The sequence below is a fragment of the Phyllostomus discolor genome, chromosome 3, assembly GCF_004126475.2.
Source record: "Phyllostomus discolor isolate MPI-MPIP mPhyDis1 chromosome 3, mPhyDis1.pri.v3, whole genome shotgun sequence".
In the NCBI taxonomy this organism is placed as follows: domain Eukaryota; kingdom Metazoa; phylum Chordata; class Mammalia; order Chiroptera; family Phyllostomidae; genus Phyllostomus; species Phyllostomus discolor.
Window position 1 is genome coordinate 198,140,565 of NC_040905.2, and position 13,597 is coordinate 198,154,161.

At 59.1% G+C, this 13,597-nt stretch overlaps 1 protein-coding gene across 3 annotated transcripts; it reads right to left on the bottom strand.

Moving 5' to 3' along the window:
- Positions 1-6,250: 6,250 nt before the first annotated feature.
- Positions 6,251-13,270, bottom strand: KIF12 (kinesin family member 12). Of its 3 annotated transcripts, none has more exons than XM_036022112.1 (18): positions 13,238-13,270; positions 13,096-13,161; positions 12,927-13,005; positions 12,647-12,774; positions 12,459-12,534; positions 11,987-12,121; positions 11,673-11,808; positions 10,790-10,881; positions 10,498-10,645; positions 9,824-9,942; positions 9,636-9,740; positions 8,796-9,070; positions 8,511-8,597; positions 8,033-8,123; positions 7,858-7,962; positions 7,189-7,292; positions 6,977-7,098; positions 6,251-6,667 (listed from the first exon to the last, which is right to left on the bottom strand). In XM_036022112.1, the coding sequence occupies exons 1-18, from the start codon at positions 13,261-13,263 to the stop codon at positions 6,528-6,530; spliced, it is 2,034 nt and encodes a 677-aa protein (XP_035878005.1). In that variant the 5' UTR covers positions 13,264-13,270; the 3' UTR covers positions 6,251-6,527. The 3 variants fall into 3 exon arrangements, with proteins under 3 accessions (XP_035878005.1, XP_035878004.1, XP_035878006.1); XM_036022111.1 differs by having other exon boundaries at positions 10,498-10,648; XM_036022113.1 differs by lacking the exons at positions 12,647-12,774; positions 12,927-13,005; positions 13,096-13,161; positions 13,238-13,270 and having other exon boundaries at positions 10,498-10,648; positions 12,422-12,483.
- Positions 13,271-13,597: the final 327 nt, after the last annotated feature.

Genomic DNA, 13,597 nt, shown 5'->3' on the forward strand with positions numbered 1-13,597 from the left:
GGCCAGCCTGACCCCTGGCTGACCAAGTCGACATCTGTCCCCAGAGAGTCCTTGAAGGAAGAGGCCAGCAGAGCCGGACGTTGACAAGTTTATGAGTCCGTAGAACTGGAGTCCAGACATGAATGCAACTCCGCTCCCGTTAGTACGGGAACGGCAGGGCATGTGTGCTGAGCGCATCCATGTGTCATAAAAAGCAGTAACGGCAGCTAGCATGTACATGGCACTGACTGCGTGCCAGGCTCTGTCCCAAACAGTTTACATGGATCCACTCTTTCAATCCCCACATCATCCCCTACAAACGCATATTAACTTCTCATGGAGTAAACCAAACATCCCAGTTTTGCGGGGGAGGAGACTATGTTCAGAGACCTTAACTTCCTTATCCAGGCTCCCACGGCCATTGTTGGCGGGCGGAGGCTGAGGGAGGGAGTGGATGTGCCCACAATTCTGTAGCCTGGATTCCCCCCAGATATCCAGCCAGGGCCCCATCCGCCACACAAGGGCTAACTTTAGGGGCTCATTTTGAATTCTCTGATTTCCAGCTCAGGCTTCCCAGAATCCTGCTTCACTGGGCAGTTTGTAAAAAATTCCTTGATCGTTGGGGTTGATGAAGATTTTTTTATGGACAGAAAAGGCCTGGGGAGGTCTCTTTCTTGGCCTCATCAAAGACGCCTGCAGGGTCTGGCCTTGCCGGGTTGTGCTGGGCTTTCGTGCAGACCGACTTACCCAGGGAGGCTGCCCACGTGCTCAGAGGTTCCTGGGTTGGATAGAAGTTGCTCCGCTGTTTGCCCTTCCCCTTCGGTCCTACTGGGTGGCACTTGACATTGTGGTTAAGCACACGTATGCAGGAGCTAGACCACTCCAGTGCAAATCCCACTCTGCCGCCTTCTAGCTGTTTGACCTTGGAAAATTCCTGAGCCTCTTCTTGCCTTGGTTCCCCGGCTGCAACATGAGGATTACAATAGTACCTACTTCACAGGGTTGTCATGAGAAATGAATGCGTTAATACACCAGCAAGTACTGGGAACAATGCTCAGGCACCACAGAAACTGGCTAATTGTTATTTATTCCATTGCTAGCAATTGTCACTTTTATTGTCCTTCCCCCTGGCTGTCTAGAAGCTCCTTGGGACCAGGTTAGGCCACTGTCCCCCTAGTCAAGCAGGCCTGGCCTTCAGGTAGGGACTTAGTAAATGTGTGATGGGTGAGAGAGGGCGTGAGCAGAGCTAAGAGCTGAGGGAAGGGTCCTGAGAAGGACACCTCTGGGCAGCTTCCTCCACGGCCAGCCCCTGCAGAAGTCAGTGATGGCCAGGGGCCTGTCTGGCTCACATAGCAGGTCCGTTGCAGCACGCTTAGGACCCAGGTCTCCTGACCCCAGTGCTGGCCTCCAACCCCAGCACCAGCCGGCTTCCAGGTTCCAGTAGTTTCTGCTCCTTGTTTCATGGCAAGACCGCCCCTACCTGCCCAACCTGGCCGCACCTGTTTGTTTGCTTAAAATAAAGGGAGATGAGTTTTTGGAAGCTCAGTAAGAAGATGGAAATACAACAAGTCCTCTAAGAGAACACAAAATATCCTTCAAAGCAGCCAAATGAACCTGTTGTGTATAACTCGAAGGAAATATGAATTGGGGGCAAATGCATCCTTACACAAAGGGAAGACAGACCCCGGGTGAGAGAAAGCTGGGCACAGCCGGGCTGTGCGAGGAGGCTGCTGTGGCCAAAGCAGACAGAGAGACGGGAGCGGGATGTTCCTGGCAGTGGGGTCTGCACATGCTCTCACATTGACTTTCCCTCTTGGGAGTCCGCTGGGCGTCGGCTGCCCGGATGAGACCTCGGAGCCTTTAACCCAAGTAAGTCTCCACAGAAGCGCTCTTCCTGAGGCTTGTGCTGCCTGACCACCCATCAGGTGCGGGCTAGGAGTCGGGACCCCTGAGGATCTGGAAGGCCCAAATGGGGGTCTAGATATCTCGCTCACTCGCTCTCCAGATTGGCCAGCATTCTAGAAACTTACGGATGACCCTCTGAGCTCCGGTGAACATCCCCACCCCCAGCCAAAGATCCCAGGGAACCCCTTCCGACTTCTGTACATTTCAAAATTTCAGAGAGATCTTTTAGGGGTTTGGGATTCTGGGACATCCCTATAATATTTCGGGATTTCTGAGAGCTGCCCCAATTGTAACGTTCTGAGGTACCAGAGACCACAGTCTAAGCTGGACTGTTCTGGAGTACTACCTTATTTCATGGGGCCAAAAAAATGCCCCCACATGCCAGCCTTCTGGGACAGGCCCCCAGCCTTCAGGGTTCCAGAAGCGTCCTCTGCAATTCACAAGTTCTCAGTAGGGCCCCCTGGAGGGGAAGGGTCCTGATGTGTTGCTGGGTCCTGTGGGATTCCCCTGGGGTCCGGGGATTCTGGACAAGCAGTGGCTCTAGAGCGAGGATGCAGGCGGGGAGGTGGATACAGGGCTTATGAGACGGCGGTGGCGCAGACTTAGCCCCTTGAGTCCCGTGTCCGTGTCTGGGGAAGTAAGTGGGGGCTTGCTGAGCTGGAACTAGGGGACTGAAAAATCGTGGCTGCCTCCAGCAGGAGAAGGGATCATCCAAACACGGACCGGCAACAGCCCAGGCCCCCCTGGGTGGTCCCTGACCATCCTCCCAAGGCGGCTAAGGAGAGTCTCACGCTCAGTGCCAGGGGCCACCGCTGCCGGAGGCTGCAGACCTCCCAGCAAGCGGGGCCGGGAGGCAGCGAGCGAGATAAGGGCTCTGGCGGGGGAGGAGACTAGGCTCCCACCTGCGGAGCCACCCAAGCTGACTTGCCCTCACCTAGAGCTGAAAGTTCCTGAGAGCAGAAAAGCCACTTTATGGAGTGAATCAGGCTCCCCCTCCTCCCCTCGTTCGGGTCTCTGCACAGGTTCACCTGCGTGAGACCTTCCCTGTCCCCCTGACCCGGAGCTGCACCTGCTCTGGCAGGTGGACCTCCCCACTCTGTTTTGCTCCATGGCATTTCTCTTCCCGTGTATTTTGTCCATTTTCTTGCTTTTTGTCTGTCTTCCATGAGGGAAAGAATTTTTATGCTGTGTTTTTATGCTATATCAATGCTGGCTCAAAGTGGGTTCTCAATAAATATTTGTTGATTTTTTTTTTAAACTCAGATCATCAATTCCATGGAATTGTCATGTTAACTACAGGTTGCTTTTGGCCAACTTGTTTGCAACGGGCAAAGCCTCGAGCTGTTGTCTTCCCACACGTCAGCGGGTTTAACCCCATGAGGGGCGGTTATTGTGTCCGTTCTGCAGATGAGGCCTCTCAGGCTCGGAGCAGTTAAGTCACCTGCCCAGGATCACCCATTGTTATAGAACAAATGGGGGGTGCCTGGGACGATATACTATTACTGAAAGAAGCCCCCAGGTCCGTTATGTCCGCCGCCAGAGGAAAGATGTCTCTCAATGCCAGAGATTCGTGAAAAGGAAAGGAAATGTTTATTTAATGCTATACAAACTTAAAGTAGGGACCTAATGTCTTCAGCAAAAAATCCTAAAATCTCTTAAAACACCCAAAGACAGACACAGTCCTTCCTTCCCTCCTTGCCCAGTCCAGAGTACCGTATCTCAGGAAAGGAGATAGAAGTCCATGGCTCAGGCAGTCCTCTGGTTCTTCCCAGTTAGTACTCCATCTCGACTGGGAGACCTCCCTGGGTTCCTGGCACCCTCAGCTGTGTCGCCGGGATCTCTGCTAAAACCAGGTGGTGGTTCCCCCTTCTAAAGCTGCAGGGGTCCTCACTCTGGCAAAGGCACATGGTCCTCTCTCCCAGGGCCACGGGAGTCCCCACTCAGCCAAAACCACGTGCTTCTCCCTTCAATGGCTGCCATGTGTGGGTTTAAATCCCCGCCCCAATCTTCCTCTGCAGCCCCATTTCCAACTCCTCCCATACTCGGGCACACTTGTCCTCAATCTGCTGTCTTTTCCAGCTTTTCTGGTAGCCATCACGGGTCTGGGCAGGTGTGACCCCATGTCATGGAGCCAATCTTCTCCAAACTCTCACGCAGGTGCTGTAACTTGGGGGACCTGCCCCCAGTCACATCTTGTGGGGGAGGTCCCTTTCCATCTCCCTGGCCTAGAGCATGGCCATAGCTATTTAGCATATCTAAGTGACCAGCCAAAGGCTATAGGTATGCTAAATGACCATGCCATGGATTAGCTGCAAAGCTGCCCTGCATGTTCTTGCTCTGCGTGCCCCTTCCCCCAACTTACACCTGTGGGGGAAGGGGTGGAGACATCTTAAAATCTCCTGGACACCTTGGGTTCTGGATCCCATTTCAAATGCCCATTTGGGGTCCCCCATCTTGGCTGTACCCTGTAACACTATGGACAAGTGATAATGCTGGGATTTGAACTTGTGTAGCTCAGGCTGTGGACTTAACCACAGCTCCCTCTATCTGGCCTCTTTCTCTGCCTGTGGTGTCTGCCGTCACCCCTGCTCCCTGGGCTCTGCCTCTGTGGACACTGGCCACCCACAGTCACCACTGTTGAATACTCCTAACGCTCGGCCACAAGTCTTGCCTTTCACTCGTGGCCGCTGGGGGCTCTACCCTGAGCTGACCCTTGCCAGCTCATTTCAGGGACCAGCCATGCAGAGAGAGTCTCAGTCACAGGCTCTGTATTGGGGAAGGCTCAGAGAGGCCAAGTGGCCTGCCCCGAGTCACACAGCATGCTCAAGTGTAGCCGTGAGGCACCTTGCTTTGTCTGTGGGCCCTCACTCCTCTGGGGATAGGAGGGCATCGTTCGGGAACATCCCAGGGCTATTTTCTAGTGTGGTGGGCTGGGAAGCCCTGGGTCTTTGCTTGCTTGGCCTTGCACTGGGCAGTGGGGTGGGAGCAACGGGGCTTGATTTCCTCAGGCCAGGCCTGTGGGCAAGTCCGGGCACTGTCCCAGTGACCTCCCTCCCCAGGGGCATTCCCGGGCTCCCTGCTCCTCCCCAGGTGCCCCCTGGCCTCGGCCTGCTCCGCCCCGGTGCTCCCCACGCCTGTGACTGAGGCTGGACAGCTCGGGGCCTTGCCGGAGCCCGGGGCCCAGGCCCCAGTGGATCCCAACCCGAGGCCTGGCTCAGGCACTTCTGGTGGGGGAATTTCGTCACCTCCCTGCACTGGTCGTTTTCCTGGTGAGCCTCCAGCTCACCCTCACCTGTCAGCCCACCTGCCACAGTGGTTGGTGTGACCCTCAATGCAAATCTAAGCAGGTGACTCCTCAAGGCCCATCTGTGGCCCCCCTTTGCCCTCAGGACAAGCCCAAGCTCCAGAAGTGGCCCACGAGGCCGGGCACCTCCTGGTGCAGCCACCTTTGAACTGCAAGGTCTCTTTTGCCTTCTGACTGAGTGACCCTCCTCCGTGCCTCCGGTACCCTGGCTTTCCTTCAGAGCACATGCGTGAGGTGGTAAGGGTCTGTCTGTCTGCTCCCCACCAGAGTGCCACCTCCCTGGGCGAAGCCAGCTTGTTCCTCTCCAGTCTTTCCATCGCCCTGATTCGCAGTTGATGCCGGTGGTGTTTTTGAATGAGTGAATGTACAAGCCAATGGTGGAGTCAGCCATCTGGAGCTCGGTTTCCCTAACTATAACATGGGACAGTTAGGTTAGCCTTGTGGTTCTTGTCGTAATGGGGTCTTCTATTGGCACCTCTAACCTCTCAGGGCACGCCTGGACTTCCCCTTAATTGTAGACCTGGGATGGTCTACAGCCTACTAGGCACTGTGCCTGGAATCATGAGATTCCTCACCTCCCTGACCCTCACCGGAGCTCAGTGGAACAGGGAGCCATGTCCCCCATCTAACCGACCGGGATCCAGAAAGTGGTCTAGGGAGGGGGCAGGACTTGCCAAGGGTCTCAGAGCAGGTCCGTCGGAACTTGGGGCTCATGATCCTTCCAGCACCAAGCCACATGCAGCCAGCACAGAGAAGCACCCCCCGTAGTCCATCACCTGCTTCAGGTCGAGGCCAGACCAATTTCCTTCACATCTCCCTCCTGGAACTGCTCATCATTTGATTTCCCCATAGTGTCCCAGTGGCACAGAATAGTTGCTCAATTGAAATGGGTGTAATACACAAAAGAGCTGGAAATCTGGAATATTCCTGATCAGAAAGGGGCACACATTTCTGCCAAGAATCTTTGCCTCCTCTTCCTCACAGCCCCCCAAGAACCCCTCCCCCCTAGTGTGTCCCCAGGGGAAGTGACTATCCGAAGGACAGGACCCACCAGACCTGGGACTGAGGCCTCTTTATTGGGACGCACACTTCATGACCTGCTGCCCGGTTCCTCCTGAATCCAGTCTCATTTCTCATAGTCTGGGGTGGCACCCTCCCTTTGCTCCCCTCCAGCCCTCCAGCCCTCACTCCCGGGCCCTCAGGAACTGTCCTTGCCCAGCCAGCCTGAAGAATGGACCGGCAGCTACCACCCCCATTTAATAGATGGGGAGAGCGCAGCCCCAGAGCGAAGAGCCCAGCCCCAGGTCGCACGGTGGTCTCCTGGGCTTCCGTTTTGCCCTCAGCAGGGAGGGAGAACTCGGCTGGGGCTCCGTGTGCCCTCGTGGGAGGGTGGCTGGCTCCGGCCGCGTCGCAGGGAGCTGCTGATCTGGTCTCTGAGGGCCTCCAGCCTCCGGGCCAGGTTTGGAACTGCGGCCCCACCTGAGGGTCACGGCGAGACTTGAGGACTGCACTGTCCAGGGCTCATCGGGTCCCAGCATCCTCTGGGGAAGACTCCGGGGGTGCCCACTTGCCCCTGCCCCCCACATACACTGTGGGCTCTGGTATACCTCTGGGTCCGAAGGTGACCCAAGGAAGAGAATTCCAAATTTGGAAATGAGAAAGGTCTTAGAAATTACCACTCAGCACGTACCCTGCTCCAGAAATGGAAGGACTACGGTCTGGAGAGGGCGGGCTCTGACCTAGGGTCCCAGAACACACTAGTGGCTCCTCCCTCTTTCCCTTCTTCACCTCTCAGCACTGGTGACATGTTCCGGGGGGGCCCCATGGGCAGGGGCGGGGCAGAAGGTACCACCTCCTCCTCGGTGAGGATCTCCGCCAGAACTCGGGTCTGAGTCCAGTCGCTGTGGCTCCTGGGACGGGGCGAGGTGGTGCAGGTGAGCCGGCCCGCGCCCAGGCCTCCTCCTGCCCCACCCCAGTCAGTCCCCCGGGACCGGGCCCACCTCTCTCTCGGGCACTTGGCAGAGCCAGGGCTGCTGCATGGGGGTGCCCAGGGCGGGGGCCGGGCAGGCAGGGTCATGCCATCTGGGGCCTTAGCGCCAAACACCTGCAGGAAAGACCAGAGCCGACACTGGGTGACCTCAGCCCTGTCCCTCTGGGCCCCACTTCCCAGGTGCTGAGCACAATACCACCATCCCTGCTGCACCTGCCTGACGGGGCACCAAGTATGTCAGATGGGCATAAAGGGGCGAGGTCTTGGGCACTTTTTCTATGGGCAGCGGGTTGGGGGGCCTGGTTGTGTACTCTCTGGAGACTAGAACTCCCTGAGGGTAGGGGCCTTGCCTAGTCTGTGTCAAAGAGCTTGGGGGAGAGTCAGGGAGCGAGTGAGTGAACACAGGAATAAGCAAATGCACACGTGAGGAATGTGTAAGTGAATGAATGAACAAGCACATGGTGGAGAGAATTCCTAAAAGAAGGCAGGATGGCAGGGAGCAGGAGGTAAACAGCGATTCTCACCCTCAGCAGAAGGAGCCCAAAGCCAGCCACTGGCCCCCGTGACCCAGCCTGGGACCCTGGAGGCCCTGGAGCTCCGGAGCCTCCTGATCTGACCCCCCAGATCAAGGTCTCCAGCTCTCCTGGACGTCCCTCAGCCCTACCTGGGCCTTTCCTACCTGGGGCAGGTGGAGCTCCCTCCGTGGGCAGGCCCAGTGGGCCGGCGGCACTCGGCACAGAGGGCAGAGGCGGCAGCAGGGGCAGGCGCACAGGGGTGGCAGGGCCTGCAAGAGGGCACGTCAGAGGCTCCCGGTGGCGCCTGCCCCTCCCTGCTCAGGCTGGGTGGAGACTCACATGGCAGGAGGGAGCTGGCCCCGTCGCACAGGGACACAGCGGGGCAGGGCCGAGGCCGGGCCGGTGAAGGCAGCAGGCAGAGAGGAGGCGCCTGGAAGGGACAGCGGGGTCTGTGCCTGCAGCTTCAGCCCGACCCAACCCGCCAGGCCGGCCCCCTCATGCCCTGCTTCAGCGAACACTCCCGGGGCACTGACTGTGTGCCAGGCACCATTCGCAGCGCTTTACCCATGAACCCATTTGATCTGGTCTTTCAAACAAGCCTGTAAAGTGGGCGTGGTATCATCCCCACTTGACAGAGGAGGAAAACCAGGCAGTGAGAGGTTACAGGACTCGCCCAAGGTCGCACAGCTAGTAGGTGGCAGAGCTGGAATTAGAACCCGGGTGGTCTGGACCCAGAGGTCAGACTCCTAACCATTCCACCCCTTTCCCACCTGCCCTCCACCCCAAGGCCTGACTCAGGGCTGGTGGCCATGCTCACCGCTCCAGCTCGTGGACCTGCTGGGCCAGGATGTGCTGCTCATCCCGGGCCAGGTCCCGGCTACTCTGCAGCTGGCTCTTTTCTTTCCTGGGAAGAATAGGCCCCGGGACGGGGACAGGAAGCAGGGCTGGTGGGGGTGTCACCCAGCCCCCCCCCATTGCAGTGCAGTGCAAACCCCAGCAGGCGGGTGGAGCCAGAGGGAGTGAGGGACCGGGGAGGGAGGCAGTTTGGCAGAAGCGGCCCGGCAGTGAGAGGCGGGCACTGAGTCCCCTGGCCAGGCCCTACCTGAGCCTCTCATTCTCCAGCATGAACTCCTGGAGCATCCCGTAGAGGTTCCGCTGGGCCCAAGCCACTCGGGTACCACTGAGTCCAGAGACTGCAGGGAAAGGGGCGACGGCCGGATCCCGAGGGGCGCAGGCCCTCTCCACATCCCACCTCACCCCCAGGGAGCTCATACCCTTGGGGTCCATCCGGCCCAGTTGGGACCGAAGGAGATGGTTCTCCTCCCGGAGCTGTGCTATCTCAGTCTCCAAACGCTGGGGCTGCTTTGCCATAGGGGACTGCAGGGAAAGAGCCCAGCACTGCCGTTTGTGGCTGTGCAAGTCACGCACTGCACGAGGACCTCCGGGAGTGGGGAGAGAGGGGACCCCACAACCGGCCCTTGCTTCACCCACCAGTCTTGCACCCTGGCACAAGGCTACATCCACCTGGAGGGGGCACCTTGTCCTAATGGCATCAAAGTACCTATGGCCTCGGCTGCACGACCGCAGGGCCCTCTGTGAGCTGGACCCTGCTCCAAGTCCAACCCAAAACTCCGTTCTGTTTGAACCTTGGTTCAGGTCCTGACCCCAAACAAAACTCCACATCAGACCCCTACTTGTCTCAAACTTAATCGCAATACCCACTGGGATCCAGACTAGACCCTGAATCATATCCCAAATCAGACTTCAACCTTAGACCTGCCATAACCCTGACCATGACCCTGACCCCACCCCATCATCAGGACTTCAACTCTACTCCTAACTCTGACTCAGTCCCAGCCATTACACCAACTCAGGCTCCAACTACTGCCTGTCCCCAGCCATCGTCCCCGCCGTCCCCCTGCCCGTGTCTCCCTCCATTCACCTTGGGGGCCTGCGGCTGCGTGGTGACCCGCTGAGCTCGGCTGGCATATCGCAGGGTGCTGAGAGTCTCAGGAAGGCACTGGGCTGAGGGGGACACGCAGGCCACCTGGGAGGAGGCCCCTGAGTGTTCCTCTCTGGGAGCCCGTCCCTCAGGCCCCGCTCTTCCCTGCTGGCCCCCCCGCCCCGTACCATGAGGGTGACCCCGTGCCCCCCCAGCGAGTCTGCCAGCAGCTTGGTGAGCTTGCTGTCTCGAAACGGAATGTGGCTTTGCTTCCGCCGTGGGTCCAGCAGCAGGGAGATGCAGTGACCTAGGTGGGGAGAGTGAGGCCCAGCCAGGTTACACCCGAAGGCCATGCAGCTGGTCCATGTAGAGCAGGAACCTCTGCCCACACCTCCAGTGCCCAAAAAGGGACCTGGCACTGGGCAGGGGCTCAGAAAGTGTCTGACAGATGGACTGAATGGAGAGGAGCTCCCAGAGCATCTTCCCACGCATGCCCTCTGGGGAGGAGGAGGGAAGACAGGGCAGGTCCCCGCCCCTCAGCCTGCCCAATGCACAAGGTGCAGGCTGAGTGTCTGGTGGCCCATACTCTGCACCTGACTGAGTCTACTTCCCAGGTTAGAATGTAGCTGCATTCTCACAGAATAAAGTTTATGAGGTGTCTAGATTCATCAACAGGGTTCTGAGAGTGGAGGCACAGGTCAACAGCAAGCTGAGGCCAGAAGGAGGCCTGTGGCTCCTGGCTCTCAGCTCTTTACACACTATATCCCCTGTGGTTCCACCACTGCTCTTACTGCCCTTCCCCTTCGTGGACAGCTGCAGGCCAGGCAAGAGGAGGGACTCAGAGCCGGGCCCCGGGGCTCACCCAGGGCCAGCAGGCTGCGGTTGATGCTGTTGGCCTCCAGCATCAGCTCCCCACGGGATCCTGTGGCCGCCACCTTCTCACTGCCGGCCAGGTCTACAAAGCACAGCTTCCCACCGGTGGGGGGTTCCCCGGGATCCACAGGAGGCACCTGCTGGGACTGGGGGGGTCAGGGCTTGATAGGGACATGGTTTCTACAGTGACCTCCTGTGCACGCCCAGGTTGTTTACACACCGGAGGCGGACCCTTGCTGCGTGGCCCCGGGCCGGCTCCCTCCCCAGGCTGGGGCACTCACAGTCTGGCGGCCGACATAGAGCGTCAGCAGGGCATGGCTTCGGCTGGAGGCCTGGTTCAGGGTGTGAGCTGAGCTCCTTCGACGGCTAAGACCTGGAGGGGAAGAGCATCAGGAGCTGGACCTGGTAGGAAGAGCAGGTGGTCACCAATGACGGACAAGGAGCAGAGGTGTCCTGGCGAGGGAGGGCCCAGCCTGTGCAAAGGCCCAGTGGCAGGAAAGGAGGATGAGGGGATGTGGGGTCCGGCTCTGGCACGAACAGGCGAGAAGGGGACAGAGAGAACTGAGTGGAAGAATGTCTGATTCACGTTTGATCGATACCCCTCGTATTGCTGTGTGGAGAAAGAGAGAGGGAGCAGAGAGGTCAGCGGGCAGGACGCTGGGCTGGGCAGGAGCCCAGACTCTCAGTATCCCCAGTGCCTGTCCCAGGGTGGGTGCTCAGTAAGCACTGGATGGACGGGTAGGACTGGAACAGAGGGGCCGAGAGGCTAGACTAGGAGTTATGACCTTGGCCTTAAGGACATTGGAAGAGTCTGGGGGGTATGTGCTTTGCCACGTGGAAGAGCGCAGATGGGAAGCAGGGGGCCTTGAGGTGGCGAGGCCTCTCTATGGAGCAAAAAAAAAAAGCTTTTTTTAAAAGGCCTGCCTGAGGCAGACGTGCTGGGCTGGAAAGAGAGGCGGGCCCAGAAAGAGTGTGGGAGGCAGCAGTGGCAGGTCAGGGGGGCGTCGGTGCACAGTGTCTGAGTTGTTGTTTTGCTGGCCCTCGCCTCGCACGAGGGTCACCTCTGACCACCCCCAGCCCCAGCCAGGGGCCCCGCGTGCATTCAGTGAAACACAGAGGGATGGGCTTCCTGGGACCCCAAAGCTCCCCTGAAGTGGCACGCACCCATCTGCAGAAGTTCCATCAGGGTCCCCAGACTCCCAAACTCCACCACCCGCAGCTGCTCCACATAGAAGCCCCGGGTCTTGTTCCAGCGAACGGGGAGGGGCCGGGGAGACCCCGGGCTCAGCAAGTCCCGGACCTGGGAGATGAGGGTGGAGGGTCAGGAAAGGGGACCCACCCCCAGACCTTACCGACAGCAGTCCCCCCCGCCCCACCTATTCTGCCCCTTGGCCCAAGCTCCTTGGGAAGCAAGGCTTCCGTTCAGTTGCACGATTTCTGTTCGTGTCAGTCCCCCACCTGCTCACTGCAGATCCCACCTGCTCATTGTAGATCTCCAGGTAGGAGGCCCGCAGGGTGACAGGCGCACCCAGGTGCTGCACGTGGTCTAACAGCCAGGCGAAGGTCCTCTGCATGATGCCAGCCAGGCTGGGGGGTATGGGCACCCCCTCTTCCTGGGGGCAGAAACATTACCACAGCAATAACTACCCTTCCTAGCACCCCCAGTTACTATGCCCCAGAAACAATGCCAAGTTCCCATATAACATCTCACTGAATTCTCACAGTCACTTCCATGTTACAGACGACGACTCGGAGAGCTAGTCAGTAAAAGGGACAGCATTTGAACTGCATATTGGCAAGTCTCTTCACCTCCCTGGGCCTCAGTTTCCCTGTCTGCAAATACTTGGGGCTGAGCTACACTGTCCATAGCCCTTCCCTCTGTGAGCCTGCACCATCGGTAACTCCCCACTGACCCACGACCTTGGGGGGCTCTTCTCGTGCTCAGCCCACCTGGGGCGGAGGCCCAGTCAGGGTGTAGGTCTTCCCGGAGCCGGTCTGGCCGAAGGTGAAGACGGTGCAGGAGAAGCTGTGGGCAGCGGGTGTGTGGCTGGATCCCAGCGGCGGCTGGGGTGCGGCCGGGGTGCGGCCGGCGGTCAGGGCGGTGCAGGGTTGCGGAGGGCCCCCAGGGCCTCACTCACCCGCGCAGCGCCAGCTCCCCGAGTCGCCTCACGCCACACGCCCGGAACACATCCTCCTGCGTGCGCGCCCCGTCCAGCACCGCCCCGAAGCGGAACGCCACCTCCGGGCCCCCGCCCGGAGGGCTCACCTGAGGGAGGGGCGGTGGAGTAGGGGTCGGGGCCTAGGGAGGGCGTGGCCTGGACAAGGTTGCCTGGGGGTCGGGATGAGGCGCTCCTGGGCAGGTTTTTGAGGTGCTAGGGTGGGGCTAGGGAGTTGGAGTGGGGTGGGAGGGGTCCTCACCTGCAGAGTCTTGGCCCCCGTGCAGTGCAGCACGCTCTGTTCCCCTCGGCGCAGCTCGGCAGCGCTCATGGGACGCACCCTGGAGTCCGACGGGAGGGTGGATGGTCCATCCCGACGTCTCCATCGGCCCCTTTCTCTCTCGGGCACATCCCAGCCAACTTATACCCACCTGAGCACCACCTGGATGGGTGTATCTGGCCCCTCTGGCCCCTGCTCCAGGCTCCGCGCGGGGTCCCTGTGGCGGCACAGCGAGTTAGTTAAACCGTCCCTCCGCCCAGCGGCTCCTCGAACCTCCCAGAAACTCTGCTTACCCATCGGGGGATCCGCGCTCCTCCATATCCTGCTTTGCTCTCGGAGTTAGCTCTGTCTGAGTCTTGTTCTCTTCCTCCCCACTGCCCTCCCCTTTCCCACACCGCTGGGACCGACTCTGCACACCTTACATCCTCCCCTCCCCCCAGGCATTCATCCATCCGGAAAGGCTCCGGCCTACCCAGGGCCTGCTAGTTAAAGATTTACCCACCCTCGCCTCTGGTGGAGAAAGTCTTTCCCAAGCTGGGGACCCCTAGCTAGGGGGTTCTGGAGTTTGAAGATCCCTTGCTGTTACCCAATCCCATCAGGAGGGACCACCCAGACCAGCCTCCTCTGTGTGCAGATGGGGATACTGAGGCAAG

What these genes read in the sequence shown, in the direction of transcription:
- KIF12 (XM_036022111.1), bottom strand. Translation starts at nt 13,263, where the DNA reads ATGGAGGAGCGCGGATCCCCCGATGG. An exon ending in CCCATCCAGGTGGTGCTCAG is followed by an intron (nt 13,006 to 13,095) that starts GTGGGTATAAGT and finishes GTCGGACTCCAG; the next exon opens with GGTGCGTCCCATGAGCGCTG. An exon ending in CGGGGGCCAAGACTCTGCAG is followed by an intron (nt 12,775 to 12,926) that starts GTGAGGACCCCT and finishes CCCCTCCCTCAG; the next exon opens with GTGAGCCCTCCGGGCGGGGG.